Below are 18,979 nucleotides of genomic sequence, written 5' to 3' on the forward strand. Positions count from 1 at the left end.
TTATCCACTACACCACCTAGTCGCCCCTATGTTAGCTATTTTTGTCTTAATCATCATCATTACTACTTACAGCAGCTACTGGCAAGCTGAGCTGGCAGCACACTGGGGGAAGCTCCATTCTTAATATGTTATACTTATGGAAAAGAATGAAAATCAACTTCTAATAGCAAGTACAGATAAAAAAATCTGAATTTTTATACTAAAAATGCTGTACAACTTTTAGTCCAGGTCTAAAGAGTAATTTAATGAAACTCAAAGCAGGGTCTAACTATAACTTGTTATACAGTTTGGTAGTTTTATGGCGCATTAAACACAAAACATTTTAATGATATTTTATCTGCTTTGAAATTTTTATTTAAAATTAATTAAAAGAAAATTCCTAAACTAAAATTCGTCCAGGTAATTTTTAGCAGTGCACAAATCTAAATGCACCATCTTTTTCAATGAATTACCCAAAACACATCCTTTAGCAGTAGATGTAGGAACAAAAATCAGGCTTTAGTAAATACAATCCATCCCTGAGTTCCTTCTCATAATGGAAACTCATTTCCCATGAAGTCTTCTTTTTATTTTAACAACTTATGTTGCAAATTCAATAGGAGTCGGTAAAGATTCTGGTGAGAATATTTTGTTCTTTAGAAATGTGACTGCCTGGTCCATATCCAATTTCTTAATCTCCCAGGTATTGACCTTACAAGAGAAAAGAGGCAAAAGTCAGTTTTTACCCAAAACAATTAACAAGACAACACAAACCAGCTGACTTAGGGAAGAAGACCTGCATGTAAGGACACAACTGTAGACCCAATTGTTGCTTTCTAAGAACTTGCAGTGGACCATTCAAAAAAGATCTATTTTCAAAGTGACTCAAGCTCATAGTGCCAAGTTTGGAAGAAAAACCCCTCCAGGCACCAACAAATTTAAAAAGGCTCCCTTCTCTAGTGGGAGAACATGAGGCATGAATGCTATCTAAAAGCATAGACACCCAACCACCATGTAAATTCTTTTCGGCCCTACCTTTCATATCTTAACAATAGACTCTCTCCAAACCTCAACAGTGTTCAAGTGCACTGTAGCTTGTAATGTATGGTATATTTTAAATGCTCTCTAAGCCTATTTTTTGAGGTTCAGTTTTATTCTTGGGACATGACCATCAGAGGCTGAATTCAATTGAGACCATCATGTAATCTAAACCTTTCTTAAAAACATTTTGGCTAATTCAAAGGAATCTAGAGTTACTACAAGACTATCATGCTCAGAATGAAGTTATTAAAGAAAAAATATATATACATATCTACACAATATAAGCATATTTGTATATATGTATATATGTATTATATATTTTAAATATGCATCTATGTATGAAGAATACAAGGACCAATCAGTTTAAGTGGGCAAACACTTCTCAAAATGTTTAGATGTCTATGATAGTGAAGACAGACAGGAGGAAATGACAAGTCATCACTTCCCCTGAATTTTAAACTGCTCATCACAAGGACTGCCACATAGGGGTGATTAATAATGCCTGTTCCCTTCCCTTCAGACCCCAATGGAAACAGTCCAGGTCCCTGTACACAAAAGCCTCAAGAAAAACAGAGCTTCCAACCCAGTGTCCACAATCATTATCCTGGAAAAAAATTCCTGTGGAGATGCCACTTGCTAAGTATTCCTGCAGCTGCTACAAACACAGCCATCTAAAAATCCACCAAGGTCCTTGGCACTGTCAAATGGTTCATTGTCAGAAACTGATATTTTTATCAATGGAAATGGCATAAAAGAAGAGATATTTCCATTATCTTTGTCATTGTTCCCTAAGGATCATGAAACCTTCCCACCTGGCTTACAACTGAAACATTCTCTGTATTATATTCTCCAACAGAATTCGAATCCCTCTAGAACAAAGCCTGACTTATTTTTCTACATGTACATGTCTACAAAGCACTTTGCATAGGGTTTTGCTTCATTCACTCAGAGTGAATGGGAAACATACTCCATAACTGACCCCCATTTTGTCTTCCAGTGATCATGGACTTGTTTACAATGTGTAGGAAACAGAGTTTAATAAAATAAAAAAGGTATTCAGCTGAGAGGCTACTTTACTATTATTAAAAAGTCAGTAAGTCAATCCAAAACGGGTTTTAATCTTTTCTTTTTGTGGAACCCTTTGATAGTCCAATGAAATCTATGTAGCCCTTCTCAAAATAATGTTTGCAAATACATAAAATATCTTGATTACAAAAGAATTTAACTATCCTAAAATATTGTCATCAAAAAACAAGCTAACTTCAGATGTAATACTTGGGTCCTACACAGGCCCTTCTCAAACCCAGAACCAGTTTTTTACTTTGTCTTGATTGGTAGTGATTATTTTCAAGTGATGAGCATGGGCACTTTATCTTCTTACCAAGATCACATGAAAACCCAAGGCTTTTAAGTGACGCATCTTCATTCCCAGTACTCCTCTGGGGTGAGAGGTACTAAAACAGAAAGCAGATCTAGGAACACAAAGCAAAGCCACTCTGCAAACAAAATATACAACACAAGAAAACAGTCACTGGGACGTTCCTACTGTCACAGATTTAGAGCTCAAAGGAAGTTCTGGGACAATCTAATCCAATCCCCCTCCTTTTAAAGGTGAGGAAACTAAAGCCTGAAGGGAAGTGATTCATCCAAGTTTTATACAGCTAGTAATTATCAGGGTGGAATTTGAACACAGGTCTTCTGACTTGAAAATCATTGGCTATTCCATTGTAATATGCTGTCTCCATAAAATAGTGTCACCATAAAAAAAAAACTACATTTTGAGAACAGTTTGAAAATACTACACATGTTAGATTAGTAGCAGTAGAATGGTACAGTGGGACAAAGAAGTGGGCTGGGAATCAAAGGATTACAGTCCTACTTCAAGTCCTGCTTCAAATATCAACTAATTGTGTAATTGTGAAAAAATCCTTTAAACCACTCAATTCTCTGCTTCCTGAGATTTAAAAAGAAACTGGAACAATTGACTACTAAGGTCTCTTTTGGGTGTAAAAACGTGAAGATTTCAGACTCTAATATTTTATATATATATATATATATGTGTGTGTGTGTGTGTGTGTATATATATATATTTCATTTTAGAGTGTTTACAATATATTAGTTTACTATAATATACAAACAACAGTCACTCACTAAGCATTTTTGAGATATTATACTTAAAAAGCTGAGTATAACTTTTAAAGATTTCACTTTCTTTGTTCTACTATCTATCCTCAAGTGGTCTTTTTATTCTACAGATGTTCCCAACTTTAGAAATAAACATAATTTCTACACCATTTCAAATGTTCAAAACTGAGAATTAAATCAGTTAAGTTAGGCAGTAATTATTATAAAAAGGATTCCTCCATTTAAAAAAATATTCTTCAAGTATAAAATGCCTTATTTTGTTAACTACATGAGAGGGTTGAAGAAACTGGGAATAACTGCCAACTCAAGATGAATTAGAAATGAAAACAGAGCATCTATGAATTATTATAGTGGATACCATTAGAAAAATAGGATTGCAAAAAAGTGTTCAAACAATAAAAAACAAACCCTCACAGAAAGCTAAAAAAGGAAAATAGGTATGGCTGTGCCAGCATGTCACTGAAATTTGGCCTGAATATCAACTTTGGCAGGTGTGGCAAATAAAGACTAGTAATCTCTGAATAGACCACAATGATCTATGCCATGAGTGAGAAGCTTGAGCATGGACAATGCTGAACAGTCCTCTATGTCACCTCCTCTCTCCTCAGAAGGATCATCTCTGTCCTGAATACAAGGGGACAAAATGGTAAAAGCTTCATGGAAAATCCCAGGGGAGTGTCTAAATGATCCTGCTTTTAATTCCTTATCATGAACTAACAGGCAGCAGTGAAGTCTTTGGAAAAGACAAATTTGTTTGACTGGCCAAGAAAAAACAAAACGGTGGGCTGATTTTGCCTGCTTTTCATCACTAATCTCCTCTCTGTCCATTCTGAAATGTGAAACTCAGGGACTATAAAAGCAGTCACTGCTGCTCTCCTCTGCTAGAAATGAGCTACTGCTAACCTTGAAGACTGTAGGGAGGCTTTTTTATCTGCCCCCACAGGAAGGTTCAGCTCAATGCCAAAATCTACCTCCTCTTCTTCCTATTTGCTGACAATTTTTTGCTGACAATTGATTCTTCTTATCCCAGTAATTACTCACTCTCTCTCTCCAAATATATATACATATATGTATATATATATGTGTGTGTGGTATATGTAACTATGCATGTATGTATATATGCATATCTACATATCACTATGGCAGGCAAGAGGCAAATTTGTTCTCACTATATGATCCTGGGAAAGTCACTTTAATCTCCCTGTCTAAGAATCTTCAGTTATAAAATGGGAACTAAAAATAGTTTCTACCTGCTAAGGTTGTTGGGAGGATAAAATGAAGTAATATTTGATACAGTACACAATAATGCAGTGAAGAAAGTCCCAAATCTGGGTAAGAATGCAGGAAGGAAGATTTCCTAAAGTAAAGAGAAAGTCCATCAAAGGAAAAGAGGCAGCAGTTGGAAAATAGATCAAAAAAATCTTGCTAAGTTTTAATGTCTTCATATGCCTCAAAGGAAAAAGTGGTCTGACCAGAGAGGGTGTCTTCTCCTAAAACAAACATATTCTTTGTTCTAGCAAGATAATACAAGTATGGAGGAACAAAGACAGAAGTTGTGGTTTCCTAACTTCCAAAATACAACATAAAATTACTTCATTTATATAAAAACTAAGGTCCATCTATCTCTTAGCGTACTTTAGTAAGGTCAAATGCATGGGTCAAGACCCTTCTGAAGCTGCTTCAATTCTTTAAGGTCACTAAGAAATTATGAAATCCACATATTAGGAGGGTAATGACAGACAGATGTCCAAGAGAAAAAAAGGAGAGTGAGGATCTTGAAATCTTTATCCAAAGAGAAATAGAATAAAAATTGGGACATGAAAACTACAAGGAGATGTGTTTTAACTCAATTTATCCAAAGTTATCAAGTTATCCAAAAACACAGCATGAGCTCCCTCAGGAGATGGGTCTATTTCTTATTGGTCTTAATATGGAGGTATGATCACTTGCTAGGGAAGCTATGCAGGATATTCATAACCCTAATAAGGGGTTGGCCTCCCAAGGTCCCTAAGTCTGTGAATTTACTATGTCAAAATCTTTCAGAGCCAGTTTAGAGTAATATTACTGTATGATTTAACCTTAAAATCTTGTAAAATAATGTTATCTAATTTGGTGTTTTTTTGAAATCCTTTGGCACTTGTAATTCAAAAAGCAGCTCAAATACCACTCCTGATATTTCCCTTAAACTTAAAAGGTAAAATGAAAATTCCTTCTTCTGATTGGCATGCTGTGCTTGGCTTGGGAAGAAGGTGGCAGAGCTGGGTAAGAAGAAGCTAAATTTCAGAGTAATTCCAAGAGTATAAAAATGAGAAGGTAGTTTTCACCAGATGCTGAATGACTTCACCCAGAATGCTCTATATGGAATTCTTGCTGCAAATTGGGCTTGAGCTATAGGATCTCCAAGTTTCCTCTAAATTCTGCACTATGAGTTCCCTGATGATGCAGTCTCTCACTCTCTTAAGGTTGATTCATACTACGTTTTGGGCTATAGTGACTTGTCTATGATTCTTTTATTCCATCTTGCAAAACTAAAAATGCTTCAGGACTCATAGCTCTTCAGTACCCTATGCCTTCCTGACTGGACTTTTGATTGGCAGTCAGGCTACATTGCTTTCAGACCTCTCTCTCACATGGCCCTTGCCTCTTTTCCTCCACAACCACCTTTTCAGTTTCCTTTTGCATGCTGTCTTCCCCTATGAGACTGTAAGCTCCTTGAGGACAGGGACTTTGTTTTTATTTATATCTTAAGCTCATAAAAAAAATGCCTGTCAAAAAATAGTCATTTGACATTGCTGCCTGACCATGGCTATTTTATAAGCTCAAAGTGCTCAGAGGGCTTCTCACATAGAAGTAAGGATAATTACTGGTCATATCCATCCTTTAATAATTCTTCTATGGAATGAAGTAGAAAGAGCACCAGACCCAGCTAGATTCTGCCACTGATCATATAACCCCCAGTATCTTGGTCTAGTCTAAAATTCTACAAACTGATGAACTATCATTATTAGTGCTAATATTGTAATAGAACATTCTGGAGTCAGATTAAGAGAATACAGCAAATAAAGAGCATCGCCCAGTAACCTGAGGATATCTGGTTTGGTCGTGAACACATCTGCTTCAGAAATTGGAAATAATTGGCTTCTCTTAGAGTCCATTCTCAATTCAAAATCTGAAAAAAAAAAAAGCATTCAGATATTAAACCATCAAGTGTTAACCAAAATGAAAACCTAATCTACTTCAAGAATCAATACTAGAGAAAATTCACAATTCTTTTACTTATGATTTATCTCAGTCCTGAGAAGGTGCTACTTGAGTCTGGGGCTGGGATGGAGAAAGAAAGGTCAAATATAAAAGGAGAAAGAATGAAAAAGAAAGAACATGGGGAGTTTATTCTAAATGCTAAATGAAAATCTAACATGTTGCTCAATAATGAAAACTACTGTTAGGTTCCTATTTAATGTTAGTCTCTGATAAAGTAAAAAAAACAGTAAAAAGATTTTAAACAAATGAATCAGCACCTCACAAACTAGTTTTCAGATGTGTTTGAAAACCTCAAGTAGACTGACCAAGAACAGAACATTTGCTACTTCATGTCATAGGCTGCCTCTCAGCATTTTCCAGTAACTGATACTGAATGAAGTACTTTTACACTAGAAAAATATGGGATAAACACCATTTCACATGTGTATACATGTAGATGCTTTAAAAAAAATCAGCTGCACCTACTTTAGATGTCAGTGACAGAAGGCAAGAATTCTTTTGTATTAGTGAGGTGTGAAAGCACTCCATAAACTTTAAAGTGCTAATAGGCTGAAAAGGTGGATTAGTTAAGTCTGACACAGGATTATTTCATTTTCTTGCTTTATAAGGATCCCTATCCTCTTAAATGCTAACTGTTTTGCTACATATTACATTTCAAGTCCAAAGTAAAGGGGTAGGTGTGTACATCTTCTCTATTATGTTATGCCTTGAATAGCTAGAAAAAAATAAAATTCTCTTAATGATCAAGATTAATTAGGAAGATTATAAGACCACTAATAGATGCTACTAGTGTAACAGCACAAATTAACAAGCTCTTCTTTAACTGAGAAAAAAATTAATATAAAGCAAATAATTCCCTTACCAACAAAATAATTATATGGCAGCTGTACATTTTTTAAAAATAGACTCTTATTTTCCAAAAGATTTAATAATATGTTTTCAACCTCTACATTTGAATGAAATAGGGCCGAGGAGCATTCCTTCAATGTTATAGCTGTGGATTTTAGGATTGAAGTATCTTCGAGTTCCAAGCAAGCATTCACCTGACGAAGCATGAACTCAGCCTTTTCACTTTCCTCATCTAGAATACATAGGGAAATCATTTGAAAATATGAAAGATCTAGAATTTCAAGGGAAATGTGAAAACAAAAAAGCAAGAACAAAGAGGGAAGAACATTTATAGACCTCATTATACTAAATAATAAAAACCATCAAAACTACTGGATACTAGCTAAAACTTAGAACAGTATATCAGTGAAACAAACTGGATAATAAAGAATCAGGTACAACTTAAGTCAAGAACAAATCATTTGGAAAAGAACTCTTTTTTTGATAAAAACTACCATATTTCCCCATGTATAAGATGCACCTAATTTGGGGGCCCAAAATTTGAAAAAAAATGTGTTACATAAAGTTATGGAACTCAAGTTTTTTCCAAAATTCAAGGACATTCTGCTCACTGCTTTCAGACATCTTTAGGGTAAGTCTGGTGCATGGGCACATCCATTCCATTTCATGAACATGAAGCACCAATTGTGTCCTCCTTTGAAAACAGTCACTTCTTTTTCATCATCAAGTCTCCTGACCTCCTGTTGAACCATTTTTGTGGACACAGGAATTCCAATGACCCTTTGCTCTTCAACCCATTTCTTCAATTCCTTCTCTAGATCTGGTCATTTGGCTGACTTGCCTCTCACAGCCTTCTTTTGCTGGGGCATCTTCAGTAGGGTTTCTTCTTCCCGTAGCCACACTCTAAGATTGTTTTCTCAGTTGGAGGAGGACCAAAATGACATTCAGCAGCACAATTTCTATTCACTTTTGCAAATTGGATCACTTTGAACTTGAATTTGGCACTGGCCGAAAATCTTTTTGGAGCCATTTCTGGGCAGATCATGGAAAAATATAACCTAATATACTGGTAACAAATGCAAAATGATAAGCACAAAGACAACAAGTGCAAAAAAGCAGGAAATTGAAGTAAAAAAAAATCTACAACCACTGTATAAGATGATCCCAGTTCTTAAGCCCAAATTTTTCAAAAAGGGATGCATCTAATACATGGGGAAACAGGGCACTGGGAAAACTATAAAGCAGCTATATTCCTTTTCACAAACTCCTTGGAAACAGCCTGAAATTTGTCTTCTGACTGCAACAGTTAAAAAAAAAAAATTCTCTAAGTTGACAAAAAAGGCAAATAAGTTGTTCCAAATACATGAATTTGGAAAGTTTCTGTAGGGACAAAATTGATATAATGAGAATAAAAAGCAAAATTGTTGACTATTTAAAAAAATTTGCATCAAATATCTGATATTTATCCCAACCATTCTGGAAAACAATTTGGAATCATGTTAAGAAAACATCTAGGGGCAGCTAGGTGGCGCAGTGGATAAAGCATCTGCCCCGGATTCAGGAGTACCTGGGTTCAAATCTGGTCTCAAACACTTACTAATTACCTAGCTGTGTGGCCTTGGGCAAGCCACTTAACCCATTTGCCTTGCAAAAAAAAAAAACCTAAAAAAAAAACATCTAAAAATATCCAAAGCTAGGTGTATACATCTGAATGCTAACAATGAGAGAAACAAAGATAGGGATCCACCCTGACACCACATGTAGTGATTCAGGACCCATGGGCATAACTGGCACCTCTAAGCTGACCTCACCGGTTTTCCCTGATTGTGATTCAAAATCAATGTTTGGTAAGGCAAAAAAGTCTCATTCTCCTATGCCTCGTTATACTCTCATTCCCATTCAGATCAATCCTCCTCCATACAATTTTCAACAAATTGCAATTTATACTTTCCTCTCATATAAAGGAGAACTGCCAGGTTTTGTGTGATCCTAACTTAGTTCTTTCTGGAAATGAATCGTTTCCTTCTAGATTCTGTACTTCTCTCTTATGAGGAAGCTCTGAATTTTGGTTATGCCATCCCTGGGACTTTTCTTTTGGGGGTTCCCTTTAGGACAGAAATGGTAAATTGATTTTGCCCTCTGATTCCAACAGATCTGGGAATTTTCAATTATGACTTCCTGAAAAAGTGTCCATGATTTTTTATCACTGTTTTCAGGGAATCCAATCTTTATTATTATCTTTCCTTGACCCGATTTCCAGGTGAAATGTTTTGATATTAGTTGCTGTTTTTCTACTTTTTAGTCTATTAAATTCTATCCTGCTATTTTCTGTTCTCTCAGTCACTGATTTCTTTTTCTGTTTGTTCTAGTTTTCTGGGATTTCATTTCTTGGGTAAGGCTTACCATTTTCTTAACTAAGCTACTTTTCTTTATTCCAATTCTCTCCTCAAAAGCTTTTATTTCAATTTTAATCTTTGACGTTATTTTTTCCAGGTCTTCATGTACTCCTTTTAATAAATCTATTTTTTCCTTTGTGTGTATGCTTGAAGCATGAAGTTACTCTTTCCTTCTCATGAAGACCCTGGAGAACCCTTTATCTGAAGAAGTAAAAATCATGGGTCTTCTTGGTTTGCAGGCTTGCTTTGTTGGAAGAACCCCCCTTTGCCATAGCTGTGGGCTCATTCTACTTTGCATGGAATAAGATGCCCTTCCTAGGATAAACTCATCACTTCTAACCTCAGCACCAAGTTACTAATCTCAATCTTGAGTGACTAGAATTCCCCCATTTTCCTTTTAACTGTATCCTCAGAGCTTGGCACAATGGCTGGCACAAAGTACGTACTTAATAAATGTATACTGGCTTGGCTTGGCTTATGGTAGATTTTTCACTCAGTTCTGGTGAAGATGTCACTGGGTCTCATTAGCGTTCCTGATCATTATTTGGTCTACAGACTCTTCATGTTGCTGGGGGTGGATATATGGGCACTGTGCCATTTACCTCCTATTTACCTCTTGGAAAGAAATCCCTCAGAATCACATTTAAAGATTTTCACAGGGACAGTTAGATGGTACAGTGGATAGAGCACTGGTCCTGGAGCAGGAAGGACCTGAGTTCAAATCCAGCCTCAGGCACTTAATTACCTAGTTGTATGACCTTGGCCAAGTCACTTAACCCCAATTTGCCTTCCAAAAAAAAAAAGACCTTCACAACTCTGGTTCCCTTCTACCTTTCAAGTCTTACATCACATTATTCCCAAAGTGGAAATCTAGTCAGCAAAATTCAGTTTCATAAATGATTAAATGAAGTTTCTGAGAGGAATTCAAAATTTTAGAGGTATAACTAGGAAATCAGAATTTTTTATCTTTTTTTACTTCATAAACCAATAAAAAGCTTAAAAACAAATGTGAATTAACCAATGCCCATTATTCAATACCAAATTCATAACTGCTCTGCTTATATTTAATATATATATATATATATATATATATATATATATATATATATATATATATTTGTTTGGTTTATTTTTCTAGCTGGATGTATTTTGAAAATGGGCCATGAGAATTCATTAACAAATTAACCTAATTTTTAACTCTTATAACATGCATTCCATGATAAAAAGTTTAAGTCAACTCTGATATAGAAATTTCTTGCACAAAATACACAAATTAATATTTTGGTTTTTTTGTAGTTTTAATCACTCTGCAATGAAAATTGAGGACACTGGGGCGGCTAGGTGGCACAGTGGATAGAGCACCGGCCCTGGAGTCAGGAGTACCTGGGTTCAAATCTGACCTCAGATACTTAATAATTACCTAGACGTGTGGCCTTGGGCAAGCCACTTAACCCCATTGCCTTCAAAAATCTAAAAAAAAAAAAAAATTGAGGACACTAAGATACTTATGATCACTTTAAAGATGTAAGCAGATCATTGTAATACTTATATCTTACAGTCACAAATAATAATTTCATACCTGACACAAGCAACTCGTTAATAATATTCTCTTGGAGAAGTTGATTAAAAAGGTGCTGGGGAAAATGCTCCAAAATGCAAAAGTAGTATACTGCCTTCAATAGGTTTAAGGATAAAATTTTTGGAAGATAAGGATTCAAAGCACTTGTGATAACCTCTAAGAACCTTTAAAGAAAGGAAAGACCATAATCAGAAATAAAGAAACAAAAATCATAAAGTCTCAGAAGAACACCATGGAGTCTCTTTTTTTAAGCTCAAAGAAAAGGTAAAATGGAAATCATAAAAGCAAGTAGGTAACTTACTTATAATCTTTCCATTTCTCAAAGTCTACTATGTGAAAGTTTTCTAACATTATTCTTATTCTATATAAAAGACTTATGCAATACATAAATATCTCTGCATTGAATGGAAAGGGAAAAACAGGATGATACTTTCAAATCCTCAGTCACTACTGTTTTTCATCATAGATGAAACTAACTCACTAGAATGGTCATCCAACCATTATTACCAGATTTAATTATTACCTTAATTCCTTTTTTGTTATCAACTGAACCAGCTCAATCACTGCCCAACTCCCATTTTCACTTTCTGCTCTCCAGATACTAGGAAAGTCCATAGACCTGGCTGTCATGTCAATCCCACCCGAAGTCAGGTACACAGCAAACGTGCTGATGAACCTCATGAACTCAGGACAAAAGGCCAGAATGCAAAAAGCAGAAAAGCCAAAGTGTGAACAGGAATGAGGAGGGAAATCAAGGAGTAGCTGCAAAGACAGCTCATGAAAGGATGGGTCAACCCACTATTTCAAGAGTTTGCAAAATTCAACTACAATGTTGGAACAATATTAGCAATTATATCTAATGTTCACCCTTCGAGCTGAAAGCATAATGATTAGTCTGGTAAGGCAGTTAGTATGAGCTGAAAAAGTTCTACATGAACTAGAACCAACTGGCACTTGGACTTCACTCTTTGATTCTTCAGCCATTTTATCTGCACCATCTCATCTGAGCCTCAGAAGGCCTCCATGGGGTGTGTATTATGGGGTTTTAACAGAGGAAGATAAAGTTCAGAAAGGTTAAGAAGTCCATGTCATGCAGATAACAACACCTGATGCAGAATTAGAATCCTGGTTGCCCTGATTTCAACTCTAGCAATCTATTCACAATGTCATGTTATTTCTTACATGCTGCTGAAGATTTCAGAAACCCAATATTCAAAAATATTAAATATCACAAGTCAAAATAAAGAATCTTGTATAAATATCTAAATTCACCAACTGGAAAAACAAAACACAACATAGTACTTACTGTTGGTCCTTACAATAGTGGAAGTGGTTGAGAGAAGAATATATATGAAGAATATATAAAATTTCTTTCTGATTCAGAGACTGAGATTCATCCAGCACTCTCTTAATAAACCGGTTCATCAAATTGATATGTCTAAATCTCAAGGACTCAAAAGCAAACAGAATAGAAAGAACCTAAGGAGAAAATGAGAAACACAAATAAAAAAATCACAAAGGCCTTAATTGTTTTTTTGTTTCTTACAAAAAGAAATAGAAAACGGGGGTGTCCATGAAGTGGGAAATGGTTAAGCAAACTACGATAAATAAATGTGATTGAATTACTCTCATGTCCAGGAAATAATGAAGAAGACATGTACAGAGAAGCCTTGAGAAGATATATATGAGGTAATGAAGAATGATGTGAGCAGAATCAAGAGAACAGTATACTTAGTATCAGCAACACTATAAAGACAAACTTAGAAAGACTTGAGAACTCTGATCAATGCAATAATTATTCATAATCTTAAAGGACAAGTGATGAGAAATGCTCTGTTGCTCCTGATTAAGAACCTAAAAAAGTCAAAATTTAGAATGAAGTATACATTTTTGGACACAAGGGCATCTGAAGTTTTCATTCATTCATTCGTTTGCTTATTTATTTAAGTTTCTGCAAGGCAAACGGGGTTAAGCGGCTTGACCAAGGCCACACAGCCAGGTAATTATTAAATGTCTGAGGCCAGATTTGAACTCAAGTACTCCTGACTCCAGGGCCGGTGCTCTATCCACTATGCCACCTAGCCACCCCATCTGAGGTTTTTAAAAAAACATTTCAACTGAGGCTTTAAAAAAAAGTAAGATGAGGATGTGGTTATTAAAACTAAATGAAAAAAGGTAAATAAAGCATCTTAAGGAAAGCCTGGAACAGGACAATCAGAAGAAATCACAAAACAAAGCAGCACCACTCTGAAAGTTACAATTTCATTGCTTTTATAGTAACAAAAGCACAAAAAAGCAAAGAAAATGCTTTTATTATTTGTCTCCTTCTAAGCAATGATCTATTACTTTTGGCTGTCTTTTTTTCAGTTCTTGCTAAATATTTACAGTGACTTATAATTCTGCCTTTTCAGATTTCCCTCCATATTATCAGTTTTTTTAATTTTTTTGATTCTAAAATCACTTTTCTGGATAATATTCCATTAATTCAAAATTCAGTTATTCTTCAATTTTTCATATATGCTATTTGTTTTTATAATTGCTATTTCAAATAGAATACACAGAAAAAATTTTTACAATCAGTTCTCATTTCCTTTTTTATTTTTATTTTCCTTTTTAATCAAAATGTTTTTGGAATGGTTTTAGCACAAAGGGTATGATCAATTTTGTGACTCATGTAAATTGTCATATGGTACTATAAAATAGTATTCTGGGGGCAAGGCAATAAAGTTTTCTTTTTTTTTTTTAGGGTTTTGCAAGGCAAATGGGGTTAAGTGGCTTGCCCAAGGCCACAAAGCTAGGTAATTATTAAGTGTCTGAGACCGGATTTGAACCCAGGTACTCCTGACTCCAGGGCCGGTGCTTTATCCACTGTGCCACCTAGCCACCCCTTAAAGTTTTCTTGATTTGTCTTTTTCTGATCAGAAAGGAGTTTGAGTTTCTTTTCCATTGACAACTTTTTATATTTATTCTTTCATAAAACTGCCTGTGCTTGATTTTTTACCTCTGTTGTACTGGAGAGTGTATATTAGTATTACAGATGTGAATTATTTCCTTACAAATTCTCCTTTTAAAATTTCTGGCAAGTTTGAAGGTATGATGGTATACTTGGAGAATCAACTCGAAAAATTAACAGCTTTAGTAGAGTTGTAGGATACACAATAAATCCGGATAAATCATCAGTATTTTGATATAGTACTAAGTCAAGAAGCAAGAGACAGAAAAAGAAATTCTATTTAAAATAACTGCAGACAATAAATACAAAATACATGGGAAGTCTACCTGCCAAGACAAATATAGAAAGAATATGAAGAAAATTACAAAACACTTCACACAAATAAAGTTAAATCTAAACAACTGGAAAAATATCAATTATTCAGACCAAGCCAATAAAAAAAAATGACAGTGCCACATCAATCAAACTAACACATTTTAAAAAACTAGAAAATAAAAATAACAAAATTCATCAGAAAGAATAAAAGACCAAGAATATCAAGGGAATCAAAGAAAAAAAATGTGAAGGAAGGTGGCCTAGCTATACCAGATCTCAAACTGTGTTACAAAAATACTAATTATCAAAACAATCTTGTACTGACTAAGAAACAGGTGAAATCAGTGGAATAGTTAGGTACACAATGCAATGTAGCAAATTACCAAAGTAATTCAGTGTTTGATAAACCAAAGAGTCAAGCTTTGAGGACAAAAACTTTTGGGAAAACTGAAATCATTATGGCAAGAACTATGTATAGATTACTATCTTATACCATAAATTAAGGTCAAAATAGGTCCATGATTTAGCCATAAAGGGGACACAAGAAAAGATGAAATAGTTTACCTGTCAGATCTACAGAAAAATGTATAAGGGAACAAAAAGGATACAGAAAACATTATGAAATGTAAAATGGATCATTATGATTATATAAAATTTAAATATTTTTTGCACAAACAAGACTAATGCAATCAAAACTAAAAGGAAAGCAGAAAATTGGGGAAATTTTTACAGCAAAAATCTATAAAAAAAGGACCTTATTTATCAAATATATAGAAAACTGAATCAAATTTATAAGATTACAAGTAATTCTCCAATTGACAGATAATCAACAGATATGAACAGGCAGTTTTCAGAAGAAATCAAACCTATTTGCTCTAGATTACTATTTTTATTTTAGGTTTTTTGCAAGGCAAACGGGGTTAAGTGGCTTGCCCAAGGCCACACAGCTAGGTAATTATTAAGTGTCTGAGACTGGATTTGAACCCAGGTGCTCCTGACTCCAAGGCCAGTGCTTTATCCACTACGCCACCTAGCCACCCCTTCTAGATTACTATTGATAAGAGAAATGAAAATTAAAATAACTCTGAGGTACCTCTGCATGCCTATCAAATTGGTTAACATGGCAAAAATTAAAATAAAATAAAATGTTGGCTGTTGGATGGGATGTGGGGAAACTAGGACAATAAGGCACCGTTGAGTTGTGAACTGATCCAACCATTATGGAGAGCAATATGGAACTATACCCAAAGGATTATAAAACTGTGCATATCTTTTGATCTAGCACTACCACTTCTAGGTTTTTTATACATCCAAAAAATGGGGAAAGACCTATTTGTACAAATATTTATAATAGTTCTTTTGGTGACAAAGAATTGGAAATTAAGAGGATATCCATCAATTGCAGAATGGCTAAACAAGCTGTGCTATATTATTGTAATGGAATATTATTGGGTTATAAGAATTGACAAGCAGGAAGATTTCAGAAAAATCTAGAAAGATTAAATGAAGTGATACTTAGTATAATGAACAGAATCAGGACACTGTTATACACAGTAACAGCAATATTGTTTGACAAAGAACTGTTAATGACTTAGCTATTCTCAGTAACAGAATGATCCAAGAAAAACCCCAAAGGACTAATGATGAAAAATATATACTATCTGCTTCCAGAAAAGAACCAATATTGTTAGAATATAGTCTGAAGCATGTTATTTTTTTTTACTTTCTCTTCTTCTTCTTTTGAATCTTCTTGTATAAAATGACTTAAAATAGAAATGCTTTGCATAATTATACATGTATAACCTCTAACTGATTGCTGTTTCAGGAGGGGGGGGAAGAGAAGGAAGAAAGGATAAAATTTGGAACTCAAAACTCAAAAAAATGTTTTAACACACAGTTGGAGAGGAAATGAAATATTTTTTAAAATGTACAAATAGGGGGCAGCTAGGTGGCGCAGTGTATGAGTATGTGTGTGTGTGTGTGTGTGTGTGTGTGTGTGTGTGTGTGTGTGTGTGTGTGTGTGTGTATCTGTGTGTGTGTATGCACAGACCCCTCCAACATCAGATACTTAACAATTACCTAGCTGTGTGGCCTTCGGAAAGTCATTTAACCCCATTGCCTAAAACTAAAAAACTAAAAATAAACTAAAAAAAAAAACAAAAGAACTAAAAGAAAAATGCAAAAATAAAAAGAATGTTCCATAACTAACTAAATACTTGTTGATTTATCTGGTCTCTTCTAATTGGTTTTCTTTCTTAGTCCCAACCAATTTTCACTAAATTTCTTTGGGTCATTTATTCTTTCAGGGGATTTCACAGGTTTTATAGTCTTTGGTTTCCTTTTTTTCAACTTTATTGCTTCTGGCATTTTGATTGATTCAACAATCTACAAGATTTTTAATTATTTAGCAATCTCCTTTGCCCATTTAAAATTTCTGTTTGATTCATCCTTGACTTTTATTCCCTCTCCCTCATATTTATAAGGAGCAAAGTCATGTTGACTTTTTCTCTGCAACATTTTTTTTGTATTTACAGAGTCACTATGCTAGTAAAAGGCCCTCCTTGCTTAGATTATTATTATATCTTAGATTATTGCAAATCAGGCTGAAAATCAATCTCCCAGGTTTCAGGCTTCTACCTTTATTATGCTTTTCTCACAAAACCATAAAACTTCTGTTCCTAAAACACACAGCACTACTGTATTTAAAAAAATCTTCAATGGCTCTCTATTGAATCTAGGATAAAAACATGGAACCTTTGTCTCATCTTCTGTAATTTCTATTACTCTTTTAAAACAAATTTTGTGGGCAGCTAAGTGGTGCAATGCCAGGTCTAGATCAGGAAGATCCATCTTCCCGAGTGCAAATCTGGCCTTAGAGACTTACTGGTTAAGAGATAAATCCAAAGACTAGTTTCTGTGATAAGAACTCTCTATTTGATGAAAACTGGAAAATAGTATGGCAAAAATCTAGGCACAGACCAACATCGAATATCTACACCAAGACAAGGCTGAAATGGGTAAAGGATTCAGACATAAAGGGTGATATCAAAAGCCAATTAGAACAAGAACTATTCTATCTGACAGATCTATAGAGGGGAGTAGATTATGACTCAACAAGAGATAAGAGGACATTATACTGCAAAATGGATAATTTCAATTACATTAAAAAGGTTTTACACAAATCAATGCAAAAAAAAGATTAGAAGGAATGCAGAAAGCTGAGAAACAATTTTCAGTTAGTCTTTCTAATAAAGGATTCATTTCTAAAATATAGAGAACTGAGTCAAAATTTATAAGAATACAAGCCATTCTCCAATTGAAATATGGTCAAAGAATATGAAGACAGTTTTCAGATGAAGAAATTACAGTTATTTAGTCATATGGAAAAATTCTCTAAACCATTATTAATATTAAAGTAATGCAAATTAAAGCAACACTGAGGTACCAACTCACACCCATCAGATTGGAAAAAATGACAAAAAAAAAGGACAATGATCAATGTTGGAGAAGATGTGGGGAAAATAACATTAAATGCTATGTTGGTGGAATTGTGAATTTATCAGATCTTTCTGTAGAGCAATTTGGAACTATGCCCAAAGGCAATCAAAACTGTGCATACCTCTGATCCAACAATAACACTATTAGTGATACTATATCCCAAAGAGATCATTAAAAAAGGGGAAAGGATTCATGTGTTCAAAAATATTTATAATAGTTCTTTTTGTAATGGCAAAGAATTAGAAATTGAGGGGATGCCCATCTACTAGGAATGGCTGAACAAATCATGGTATATGAAAGTGATGGAGTAGTAGTATTGTTCTGAAAGAAATGAGGGAGAGGACTTGAGAAAAGCTTGGAAAGAATTGCATGAACCAATGCTGAATGAAGTAAGAACAACCAGAAGAACATTGTACACTCTGTAACAGCAATATGAGGGTGATGATCAACAATGAGACTTGCTCATCTCAGTGGAAATGGAAAAACAACTAACAAAAGGAAAAAATTCTGACATAGTACCCACACCTTTGCAAATAATAATGGGAGGTGCGTCTCCTCATACCTCTTCTTTGGGATTAAGTCAAGTATACTTTCAGGGCTTTCTCTTTCATTTTTTGCAATTGTTTTTCTATCCACTTACATTACATTCACTGTGCATATTCTTTTCCTGGTTCTAATTATTTTACTTTGAATTTATTCTTCCCGTGCTTCTCTGCATTTATCATATTCATCATTTCTTAAAGTTCAGTAAAAGTGTTACAAATATATACCACAACTTGCTGAATCATTCTTTAAGCTCTACATATCTACTTTGTTTCATCCTATCACTACTACATGAAGTATTACTATAGACATTCTGATGTATCCAGCCTCAGACACTTAGGAACCAGGTGAACCTGGGTCAGACATTTAACCTCTGTCTGCCTCAGTTTCCTCAACAGTGAAATAGGAATAATGCTGGCA

The 18,979-nt window shown here is 34.6% G+C and overlaps 1 protein-coding gene across 5 annotated transcripts in view; it reads right to left on the reverse strand.

Moving 5' to 3' along the window:
- Window positions 1-209: 209 nt before the first annotated feature.
- Window positions 210-18,979, reverse strand: part of FASTKD2 (FAST kinase domains 2) — a 31,617-nt gene continuing 12,847 nt past the window's right edge. For 4 of the 5 annotated variants that reach the window (XM_074191521.1, XM_074191519.1, XM_074191520.1 and 1 more), the window contains 6 exons: window positions 12,557-12,729; window positions 11,251-11,414; window positions 7,289-7,507; window positions 6,247-6,334; window positions 2,402-2,516; window positions 211-690 (listed from right to left, as the gene is read on the reverse strand). In XM_074191521.1, coding sequence (XP_074047622.1) covers window positions 580-690; window positions 2,402-2,516; window positions 6,247-6,334; window positions 7,289-7,507; window positions 11,251-11,414; window positions 12,557-12,729 — 870 coding nt within the window. In that variant the 3' untranslated portion in view covers window positions 211-579. Of the gene's footprint in view, window positions 691-2,401; window positions 2,517-6,246; window positions 6,335-7,288; window positions 7,508-11,250; window positions 11,415-12,556; window positions 12,730-18,979 lie in introns of all 5 variants that reach the window. The other variant, XM_074191523.1, reaches the window with a different exon arrangement.

Source organism: Macrotis lagotis, chromosome 6 (assembly GCF_037893015.1).
Source record: "Macrotis lagotis isolate mMagLag1 chromosome 6, bilby.v1.9.chrom.fasta, whole genome shotgun sequence".
NCBI classification, from domain to species: Eukaryota; Metazoa; Chordata; class Mammalia; order Peramelemorphia; family Peramelidae; genus Macrotis; species Macrotis lagotis.